The sequence below is a fragment of the Corythoichthys intestinalis genome, chromosome 9 (assembly GCF_030265065.1).
Source record: "Corythoichthys intestinalis isolate RoL2023-P3 chromosome 9, ASM3026506v1, whole genome shotgun sequence".
Classification (NCBI taxonomy): domain Eukaryota; kingdom Metazoa; phylum Chordata; class Actinopteri; order Syngnathiformes; family Syngnathidae; genus Corythoichthys; species Corythoichthys intestinalis.
In genome coordinates this window covers 16,404,161-16,416,384 of record NC_080403.1, presented here as the reverse complement: position 1 = coordinate 16,416,384, position 12,224 = coordinate 16,404,161, and the positions used below count along the sequence as shown (strand labels likewise).

Below are 12,224 nucleotides of genomic sequence, written 5' to 3'. Positions count from 1 at the left end.
CCAGTGGGATTAATACGACTAATTAAAAACCATCTGAAATATGGCAGAAATGAGTTAATGGAGCCATTGGATGGAATTGGAATAACGGATATGAAGTAGGCCTGAACGATATTGGAAAAAAACTATCATTGCGATTTTGGCGGGGAGGGGGGGTTGCGATATTATATTGCGATATCAAAAGTAGAAGAGTCATTCACCAGATAACTTTAATAGCTCTGTTTTGGATAGGCTTAGAAGATATTAGAAAAAAAAATGAACTATGCGATAAATATTGCCAAGGCTCCACACTTACTTTTTGCATCAGTTGCACTGGTTATGCCTAGAAAAAGCATGTTTATTTCATAATACACGCTATTTTATGCTCCTGAATGAAATGGACCGCTTGGATGTGTGTGGAAGCGATCGCTATAATTATTTAGTTTTTTTAATCCCGCGCCATGAAAATGAGTGACTTCCGGCTTCGGTCTTGCATTAAGGAGGAGGGCGCTGTGACGTGTACGGTTGAAGGCTTCCTCTTCACTTTCCAGCCGTACTGTTGTGTATGAGGACTAAGGATTCAGGTGATTTTGCGGATTAATACGTTTATTTTTCGCATCACGCCAGCCAAACGGCTGCAGAAAAATCTTGCTGTATGAGGGAGAGGCGTGTGCACCTTTTTGGAGTTTGAAAAGGTTCCCATTCACCGTGGATATTGGCCAAAACAAGCCCGACTACTGTGGGACCATTGGACTTACGAGGAAGTGAGTAAACATCTTGTTTTGTATTATGTCAAATATTAATACAGCGATTACAAAGTAAACACTACAAACTTTCTTTAAATAAAGGACTACTTACGTTTGATCATTGATAGGCATGTAAAAAGCTCTCCTCGTGCACATTAGCTGCTCAACAGCTGCAGCCGCCCTCCTCCGGGGAACGAACTGTAAATTGCTCTCCGCCGGGCGGTTTGCCGATCCACGAAGACAATCGACAACCCAGTCGTCATGTCAAATAATCCGGGCTAGTTATGTGTGATTTTCCGCTTCGAAGACTTTGAAACATCACTCGGTTTGGGTTAGCATGTCGGCTAGCTGTCACGCCTCTTGGTTTGTTTACATTCTCCGAAGCCAGAGAAGGGAAATGACATATGTCCGATTTAGGTGTCATAAAATATCGTTCGGGAGGTGCGACAGTAAAGGTGAAGTGGACAGTTTTGACCATTATTGAGTAATTTTGCCATGTCGTCCTGAATAAGTGCATTTTTATTATTTCATATTCCATTTAGCACAAGACTGCAATTTGTCATGACCATGCCATTTATTTAGCAATTGGGAAAATACTTGGATAAGAAGAATGTCCTGTAAAAATATTGAAGTAAAGAGACAGAAACAATGACATTTTGCAGCTCTCTTCGTCGCGTTTTCCTCGTTGTGAATAGTTCCCCCTCGACAGGCTGACTGGTCCTTCTCAAGCCATTTATTTAGCTATTAGGGAAAATACTTGGATAAAAAGAATATCCTGTAAAAATATTGGAGTAGAGAGACTGAAACAATGACATTTTGCGGCTCTCTTCGTCGCGTTTTCCTCGTTCTGAATAATTCCCCCTCAATGGGCTGAATAGTAAAACCGATGAGCCCAGTCTCCTGCTGACGTCATCCACCTGTTGGGGACGCTCGAGCCCTATAACGGTAGGCGTGGCTAACCGGCAGATTAAAAGACTAATTTCTCGTCATCTGCGCTTTGCTAAATTGTTGTATATAGTCGAATCGTCTCAAAATATTATTCTAATTCAGATAATAATGTTATTTAAGACTTTTTTTCTCCTGTCGTATGCTCTTTAAAGACCAAATGTGAAGTAATTTCATAACATGCCAAATAGGGTCAAAGTTGCAATTTCTGATGGGGTTGAAAATTTGACAGAACACTGGGCACACAAAGAGGGCAATAAGCCAAATTTAGCACTCTCCCAGCAGCAAGGGGGTGTGTGACAAGCTGCCGGTCGTCGGCCGAGTGGCATTTTCGGTGGACAGTCAGCCACAAAATGCAAGCCACCTCAGTATTAAAACGTGTGCCATGATCCCAGTATGTGACAAAATACAAAATATAATGTTTACTCACTTCCTCGTAGGTCCAATGGTCCCACAGTAGTAGGGCTTGTTTTGACCAATTTCCGCAGTGAACGGGAACCTTTTGAAACCCAAAAAGGCTCACACGCCTCTCCCTGGTGCAGCAAAAAATTTCTGCGGCCACTTGGCTGGCGTGATGCGAAAAATAAACGAATTAATCCGAAAAATCAGATGAATCCGCAGTCCATCTGCACGCTATAAAGCACTGCTGTATTGTGAGATGCTGACCCGGGTGACGTCACATTCGCATTCACCCTAAATCAGAGTCCGAAGTAACTCATTTTAATGGTGCAAGAGTCAAAATTAAACATATAAAACGATTGCTTCCACACACATCCAAGCGGTCCATTTCATTCAGGAGCATAAAACACCGCTTGGAATATGAAATAAACATTCTTTTTGGTGCACTTTAAACGATATTAGAAAAAAATGAACATTGCGATATGTATTGCCAAGGCTCCACACTTACATTTTTCATCGATAGCACTGGTAGCACCTACCTTTTTTCCTTAAGATGCACCAGCACAAAATGTAGGCACACCCACATTTTTCATTGCATCACCATCGCCATACTTTTAATCACTTTCCTTAACATTCATATAATTCATAAGAATCCACTCATGCTTTGACGCTGCCGAGAACAGCCTCTCACACAATGAATGAGTTGGCACAGCACACTTAGACTGGGCTGCAAGTTTAACGATGATTAACACATTTGTGCTTTCGATCGTATAGCTACCGAAGCTTCTCAGGCCAGATCAAAACTACAAACCTGTCAACAGGGCTTTCAACAGACCCGGGACAAGAGACCATTATAGGGCCCTCCAACCTCACCACCGGCTTGTCACGACAACATAGGCAGTACTTTTAACACTTTGCAAGCAATGACAGTGTAAATTTTCAGATTATCTAATTTGAGATGGACAGTTAGATTTAGCAGACCGTAATTTGATGTGATACAATATAAACAAGCAATTTCCATCTATTGTCCCATGTAGGCTACAGTACAATACAACTGAGAGTGCTATGCCTGCCTGTTAAGCAACAAAACAGTATAACTAAACATCCTGTGCTTGCCCCTTCCACATCCCTGGGGTTATCAAGCCCTCAAACAGTGATGCGCCTAGATTTTTTTGACAGCAAAGTCATTTATAATATCAGTGAAATCTAGTTTTTGAGCAAGCTCACGCTCAATGGAGAGCATGGTTAGGTTGTTAACCATATATAAATCCAGCCGCCGGACCAGAGTCGTGAGCAACATGTCTTGTCATACCGCAGCTCAATAGGCTACAAGCGGCCGGTGACAGACTCGAATCGGGCTGTGGTCACGATGATCGCGAATGTAAACGTTTAGTGTTAGTGGCTGTTGTTCACTTACCGACATAACAGCCAACCACAGCAAACTCTAGCCCTAATTCTATGGCTTCTTGTCCCCCTTTCAAAGACTTAGTCATTTTTTCTCGTCGATTTATGACAACTCTCCATGTTTACAGTTTTTATGACAGATTTTAATTTCCCGCTTCAGGGCACGTTGTGTAGCCTTGAGTGCGCCAGAGCAGTTGTTCAAGTTTTTAAGTATATATCATCACGAGTAGAAAATATTTAATCAGACAATGATTTAAATAAAAAATAAATATGTGAATGTAAAGTAAAATAAATTCAGGGTCATTCAGTGGCCCCTATGGTCCTGAGACCCGGGACAGCATGCCCGGTTGCACCCATTGTCGACGGGCTTGCCTTTCAATCATCTTTAAGTACCAAACGCCTTGTCCAATGCAGTTTCTTGACTCTTGACAAGGTGATGATGCTGGAACTTTAATTTGGTGCTGTTCCAGTGAGATTTACAAAGATGACTGCCTGAAGAAAACATCCAACTCCCCTTAGTCCTTGATGATATATGGCTGCATGTCAGGCAAAGGCACTAAGGAAATGGCTGTGGTTAAATCTTCAATAAATGCACAAGTTAAATTGAAATTTGAGACAGCTGTCTTATCCCTTCAATTGAAAAAATGTTAGTCATTTTCCAAGATGACAATGCATCATGCCATAGAGCTAAAACTGTAAAAGCATTCCTTGGAGACTCATCCAGTCAATATCATGGCCTGCAAATGGCCGATCTCAACCCTATTGAATACCTGTGGTGGAAATTGAAAAACATGGTCCACAGCAAGGTGCCAACTTCCAAGGATGATCTGGCAACTGCAATCAAAGAGAGTTAGCACCAAATTGATGAAGAATACTCATCAAGTCCATGCCTCAGAGACTGCAAGCTGTCATAAAATCAAGAGGTGGTGCTACTAAATAATAGAGAGGTGTTTTGTTGTTTCTCATGATTCCATATTTTCTTCCTCAAAATGGAGTAATTCCATATATATTTCCCCGCACTTGCTCTATAAACGTAACATTTACTGACCACCACAATGTTTTTATTCATTACTTTTAGTGTTTCTGAATGCTAAAGATTTGCACTTTTGAACCAATTCATTATTTTTTCAAGCTTTTTATCACAGTTTGTTCTGCATGATAAAAAGTTTCTGAGTGCTCGTCTTGAGACGTGATTCCGTACCTTTTGCTAGGGGTTGTATATCAGGGGTCGGCAACCCAAAATGTTGAAAGAGCCAAATTCGACTCAAAAAACATATGTCTGGAGCCGCAAAAAAATTAAAAGACCTATATAATCCTTATAATAAAGGCAACCCATGCTGTATGTATCTAATAGCTATATTAGCCTAATATCAAAATGACTAAGTTGGCTACAAATATATAATGAGCCTTCATGCTTAAATGTTTATTTTCCCTGCAGTGCATCCTAGTTTAGTTTAACTTCATTACAATATCAATGAATTAGAATGTCGTCCTTCAGGAACCATGTTAAAACAAAACCTGTTTCCCTCCATCTTTTTCCATTTTCAAACATTTTTGAAAAAGCTCCAGGGAGCAACTAGGGCAGCACTGAAGAGCCACATGCGGCTCTAGAGCCACGGGTTGCTGACCCCAGGTCTATACATTGTCTGTCACAGGGGTGCCCATTACGTCGATCGCAATGCTAGTGTGGGTAAAACTCGCGCCGTCAAAAAAAAAAAAAAAAAAAAATGTGTGAGCAACATATGAGGTTATGATGAAATCTTGAGCTCTTGGATCAAAAAACAATGAGCACCCCTGGTCTATTACAATGGCAGCCAGTTACTAAAAAATGTATTTTCTCGCTGAAAACGAAAAAAAAAAAAAAAAAAAAAAGGACAATTTTTGCTGTTGTGTGACACCGCCGATTGGGCGGCCTATCCCAGGTGAGGACAGACTGTTGCCAGGTAACCAGGCAGTCAAGCAGTTGAGTGATTTATTGATCACGTGAGCAAAACACGACAGGAAGTCATTCCACAAAGTGACCATGCCTTACAAAAATAAAATCACTTTTCTTTAAATTCCCGGGAGTCCTTTTTTCCTTACAGTCTGACAACCCATCAAACATTTGCATGCCGCTTCTCGCCGAATATCGCATCAATACGGGTGTGGCAAATACTTCGAGTTTGAATTCGAGGCGAACAGAAAACATTATTACGGCGTTTCAATACTTTTGAGCTGGCATCACACGATCGCTCTTTCACAACAGAGTATTAGCAGCAAATAATTTAAAAAGTAGGACTACGAGATTAAAGTCATAATATTACGAGGTTCAAGTCGTAATTAGGGCTGCAACTATCGATTATTTAAATAATCAATTCATCTATCAATTGACAAGTTCGATTAATCATGTCATCGGATGAGAAACATTTAAACTGTCGGAGAATTATTTCAGATCCAAAACAGAAAATTATACCTAAACATAGCCTCAAACGGTATTAAAGAAATGAGAATAAAATAATATTTTGTGAATACTTGTGGTTCTTTCACTTCTTTTAGTTCCTTCACTTTTTCCACTTTGGAAAATCTAACGCATATACAACTATAAGGACGCAATAAAACACATAAGACACCCAACACTTGAAGTTTAAATGTCTAATTCAGGGGTTTTCAACCCAGTCCTCAAGGCACACTGTGGGTCCTGGTTTTTGTTCCAGCCGATCCAGCAGAGACAGTTGAACCAATGAGGCTTCTGCTAAAACAAGCCACACCTGACTGCAATCAACTGATTGCACTTGTAAAACACCAGATTGGGGAAAAAGTGTTGTCATCTTGTTTGGTAAGAATGAAATCCTGCACCCACAGTGTGCCTTAGTGGAATAGGTTGGGAACCCCTGGTCTAATTAGTCAAATATAAGTAAATTCAGTAGTTTGAATTAACTAGCAAAAGTCCGCTAGCTTAAATGCTATGAAATGTTACTTTCTTCCTCTTCTCTCAACAAATCGTTCAAATTCATATTTCCACAAAAAAAAAAAATGCTAAATGTACCTCTAAATTATGAAAGTATAAACATATTAGCTGAAACTAAAACGTACAGCCTTGTTAGATTCAGCCATATTAGACCAGTTATGTCATAGTGTCATATTCACTGTTGCCACCAGAGGGTAGTGTATCCTCACAAATAATTAAAACTAAGTGCAACACTTCCATAACAAACCATTTCAACACTAATATAATTTAACAAATCATCAAAACAGCTCAACTGAATTCGAAGCTTTTTTTCTAGTCGAATTACTCAAATTAATTGTTGCAGCACGAGTCGTAATATTATGAGATTAAAGTTTGCAGTCTTAGTACGAGGTCAAAAGTCAACATTACGTGATTAAAGTTGTATTCTTTGTATGACCTTGGCTGGAAGCTACAACTAAGTATTGGTAAAACTACTTCTATTGATTCTAATTTAATGGTGATGGCCGAAAGATTCAAGGGACTATGCAGAATTGTCACTTTTTTACTTGTGACTGCCACATCCGCCCTAAAGCATAACTGCAGCTCGAGCGTTTGGCCCATCAAATCAGCACCAGAAATAGATATTAAAAAAAAAAGTTAGTAGGAAGTCTTAAGCGGGTGTTTTTGCAAGGAGAGACTGGGCGAAACGGCCCTGCTGCGGGGATTCGTGTGGACGAGCAAAGGGGCATGTTTGCCCACAGTGTTTGACCCGAACACACTATTGAAGGTAAGTGTCAAGGTTCTGAGTACTCACCAGGGCATTGGTGGAGCATGCAACGAGAAGTATTTTAAATTAACTATAAAAATCCTGTATGGTCCCTTTAAGAATTTCTGTATTTTCGAAGGCGATTGTAAAATATGAGATGGTCTCAATATTGTTGATTTTAACAGAGGTGATGTTGCACTACGTTAAATACGTATCAGGTACTTTAGACATACCGTGTCCTTACAAATTACGTAATGTAATATTACGACTTTTTTCTCGTACTAAAACTATGCCTTTAATCTTGCAGTCCTATTTTTTTTCTTTCATTGTTTGGCCCTAAAACTCCGTCCTAATCTTTGGCTTCCGAACCGAAGGAAAAACTTAAATCAGGATTTAGCACGGCATCGGGCCTAAGGGTCTTCATGGCCGTTGATGCGACTGTACACCGTGCGCCGATGCTCGGGCTGTAGGCAGTAGGCCAGGGTGAGTTCCGCCTCCTGGCAGCGGCGCAAGAAGCGGCCCCGGTCGCGGGCCAGCTCCTCCCATGGCCCCCGACGGTCCTCCTCTTCGCCGCCGTCCGACACGATCAAGAACTCCTCCACTACGTCGCTGAAACGAACCTGAAAAATTGAACAGAATAAAAAGATTTAGATTTGGCAAAAGTATTGACGCTGAAATGTTGTATCCAAATACAATATTTCATTGCAAAAGTATAATTTTGGCTCTTAGGAGTAACTTCCTGGTCATTGGTCATTTCCTGTAGATTTTGGGGCATTTTCAGGTCACTTCCTGTATATTTTGAATCACTTTGTTGGTTTTGAGGCATTCGTAGGTCACTTCCTGTACATTTTGGGTCAGATTCTATTAATTTCTGGGGCAATTTGAGGAAGTTGTTTTTAGTCGGAAATGACGACCACCAGTGTAGAAAAAAATAACATTTGAGTCATGTTTTGTTGGTTTTGAGGCCCTTCCGGGTCAAAGTTATTTGCTTTTTATTCATTTCTTTGTTTATTTCCATATCATTAACTTTTTAATTCTCTTGATTTGATGTGATTTTTATGTATAATCTCCTGTTTTAATGTTTTATTTCCATATCATTAACTTTTTAATTCTCTTGATTTAATGTGATTTTTATGTATAATCTCCTGTTTCAATTGTCTTTGTTTTTAACTTTTTTATTTAATTTGATTTTTGAGAATCATTTTATGTCCGTTTGTGATGTCCGTTCATGTGATGTAAAGCACTTTGAATTGCCTTGTGTGGAATTGTGCCATACAAATACATATGCCTTGACTTGCCTTTCTGATGATTTCGGGGCAAAAATGGGTCACGTCCTGTTAATTTGGGGCAATTCGAGGAAGCTTTTTTGTTGTTGTCAGAAATAATGATCACCAATGGAGAAAGTAATTGATTAAAAAAAGGGCTTTATTTATGGAGGATCGAAAATGGTATCAAGTAGTTAATCAAACAGCGGCACGGTGGCTGAGTGGTTATCACGTCCGCCTCACATTTCTGAGATCGGGGGTTCAATCCCAGGCTCCGGCCTTCCTGTGTGGAGTTGGGTTTTCTCCGGGAACTCTGGTTTCCTCCCACATCCAAAAACATTGATTGAACACTCTAAATTGTCCGTAGGTATGAGTGTGTAAATGGGTGTATGTCTCCTTGTGCCCTGCGATTGGCTGACAACCAGTTCAGGGTGTACCCAGCCTACTGCCCGTAGTTAGCTGGGATAGGCTCCAGCACCTCCGCGACCCTCGTGAGGAAAAGCGGCATGGAAAATGAATGAATTATTTAATCAAGTACCAATACCGAGTTTAAAAGATTAGTGCGGGACTTGACCAAATGAGGAGGTCACAAATATGTCTCTTAGACTCGTTCGCAACCAAGTAAAACTTTAACTGCAACTTTTAACAGGAAGGAGGTCAGCTGACACAGGAAGGTGCGCCAAGTACAAAATGAAAGCCTACCTTTTTGGCAGAGGCCAATGGTTTCGGGAAGTCGCCATTCGGAACCTCCGAGGCCCGCGCTTTTCCGGTGCCGAGTGGCAGCCGCAAGTCGAGCGTAACGCTCGGGTCGGAAAGGGTCGATGACTCTGGCTGGGATGCGTCCCGATCTGTCAGTGGCGTGCGGCCAGTGTGAAGGCGGGCGCTGAAGTTCTGAGGGTTGTATGGGTCATCCCGATGACACAGAGACGCCAGCAGACGCGCCGTCTCCTCGTCTTCATCTGACAAATCGTCCCAGCTGTCCGAGTCATCCATGCTGTCCGAGTCGCCGTCCGATTGGCTGCTGTCGTCATCGCTGAACGGGCAGCCCATGATGAAGGCGATGCTCACATTGCGGCACTGCCGTGGCGCTTCCTCAGGCACAACGGGACCCTCCACCTGCTGGTCGGGGAGTCGGTCCGGCGTCTCGGACTCCGTCCGGTCCTGCCCCCTGAGGCCGTGCTCCTCTTCCAGGCTGTAGTAGCCGTTGTCCTGGTCCAGGCTAGCCTCCCCGTGGCCCCCGGACGCTTCTTCTCGGGGCACGTCAGTTCCGGTGCTTTCGCACAACAGGTCACCGCCGGGCTCGATTGTCAACTTTGCTATTTGCGGGGAAAAAAAGTGTGGGTCAGCGCAGGCCAAATGCGCTGACCTCAGAACTGCCCCGTAGGAACCGCCCCACCATTGGTCCTTTCTGGAAGGACCGGGACCCGGAGCGACCGCGTCGATGCCCAGCTGGCACAGCGAGCTATCGTTGAACCAGGACAAACTGGACGAGGTGGCTTCCAGCTGGCAGAGAAGCTCGCCCTGTTCCCGGACGACGCTTTCCATCACACTGCCGGAGCCACTTCCGCCGAGACCCGGAAGGTACCTGGACACGAAGGCGAACGCGGGCCTGGACAAGACGGAGAGCAGGCCGAGCCACGAGCTTTCCTGAGCGGCGAGGCCGGCGGGGGACGCACCCAGGCCGGCAGAGGAGGCCAAGCTCCGCCCGCCCGGGAGTCCAGCCTCGCTACTCACGTTTTTGAACATGTTTGTCCCTCCCCGCCAGTTAAAACTAACAATATGCACAGGTTAAATCCACACACACGCTGTCGAAAGCTCTTACTTACTACTATCAATCTTTTTTCACCGGTCAATTTCAAGGTTAGCCGCTCGGCGGCTAATTTGACAGCTGGCACGCCGGACCGAGTCGGAGCGGCTCGGGTCCACACTTGGCTCCAATCGCCACTAAAAGTTTATGCCAGTAGAAAATGTCCAAGTCGGAGACATGGTGCTTTATTCTGCCCGAGGAGCCCAGCGGTCGTGACAACTCAGGAAGACCCAGGGAAGGTGGATGGCAGCCGGGCCGAGTTCGGCACAGTGCCCGCTCGAAGAATGCGGCTGCTGGAGCCGAGACTTTCGGGGAGCCGCGCCGGGGAGAGGGAATGACAACGTCGGCACGGCCAGCGCCATGCTTTTAGTCTGCGACAACCGAGTGAACGAGTGAAACTGACCGGAAACTGCTCCGAGTTAGCCGCTAAGCTTGTTAGCAACCGCCACCGTCGAAAAAACAGCCAAGGTTCGTCCAAAAATGAGGAGGCCACGTCACAAATACGTCTTTTAGACTCGTTCGCAAATGTAAAGTGCTCGTTGTGACATTAGCGGTGGCTTTGACAGCAAAAGTAAGGCCGCGGGTCTAGTTTTCGTGCGTCGTCCAAAAGATTTCATCAGACAAGAGAAGGGAGTGTCTGCCAATGGAAAGCGTTACACTAAACGAAAAATGGAGGGAGCGTCGCGATGTGACTTGAGCAGCGCACGCGTTTTGACCTGTTACGTAAGAGAAAACAGCATGTTCCTGGTTGGCTCAGCTCGTTTTCTCAGATCAACATGTCCGAGAAAACCTTCTCATGCTGAGCCAGCGCCAAAGTACTCCCTCTCTCATACGTAATTTGCAACCTGTGCAGTACTTATATCAAATTTATTCATATAGCCGTTTACAAAAACCTGAGAGGTCCTCAAAGTGCTTTGCAACAAAGCAAAATATAGTACATTATAAAGAAAATGCAGGAAAGGACTGTACAATAAAATTAAGGGAAAAAACCGTTTAGCGCTAAAGTCATTGGTACCAATACAGTTCAGGTGCACAAGCTGTTATGGGGAGGGGGGCTATCACACTATATCATTGGCTGAGGAGTTAAACATTTTATTACTTGTTTTCAAAACAGTAACATAAGTATCAACCAACCCTTTTAAAGGAGATAGCATTTCATGTGACATATTGTTACAAGTTCACGTTACCTGCTATGGTTGCACATTTCCCTTTTAAAAAGGTCAAATAATTAACAAATCCAGTAATAACTAGAAACTGCAATTTCTGGAGAAATGACGATGGGGCTTTGTTGTGGTAGATACAGATCTATCATGTCACTTCCTGTTGATTTGGGGACATTGCGGGGATACGTTCGGTTGTATGGCTGTCAATGGGCGCCAGTTGAATGTCAATGGACTGTAATCAGGGCTGTCAACAAACTTGCAGGGCCCCCCACCCTACCCCTGCCACCGGCTTGTCACGACAACATACGCAGTACTTTCAACGCTTTGCAAGCAAGGACAGCGTAAATTTTCAAATTATTTAATTTAAGATGGACAGTTACATTTAACAGATCGCGAAACAATGATGTGAAACAATTAGGGCTGTCAAACGATTAAAATTTTTAATCGAGTTAGTTACAGCTTAAAAATTAATCACAATTAATCGCAATTCAAACCATCTATAAAATATGCCATATTTTTTTGTAAGTTATTGTTGGAATGGAAAGATAAGGCACAAGATGGATATATACATTCAACATACGGTACATAAGGATTGTATTTGTTTATTATAACAATAAATCAACAAGATGGCATTAATTAACATTATTAACATTCTGTTAAAGCGATCCATGGATAGAAAGACTTGTATTTCTTAAAAGAAAAATGTTAGTACAAGTTATAGAAATTTTATATTAAAACCCTCTTAATGTTTTCGTTTTAATAAAATTTGTACAATTTTCAATCAAAAAATAAACTAGTAGCCCGCCATTGTTGATGTTAATAATTAC

General features: G+C 42.7%; 1 protein-coding gene across 1 annotated transcript; it reads right to left on the bottom strand.

Annotated features, from left to right (window-relative positions):
* Positions 1–5,217: 5,217 nt before the first annotated feature.
* Positions 5,218–10,962, bottom strand: LOC130922431 (uncharacterized). Its single transcript, XM_057847224.1, has 2 exons — positions 9,130–10,962; positions 5,218–7,782 (listed from the first exon to the last, which is right to left on the bottom strand). Exons 1-2 carry the CDS (start codon positions 10,171–10,173, stop codon positions 7,573–7,575), a joined length of 1,254 nt encoding a protein of 417 aa, XP_057703207.1. The 5' UTR covers positions 10,174–10,962; the 3' UTR covers positions 5,218–7,572.
* Positions 10,963–12,224: the final 1,262 nt, after the last annotated feature.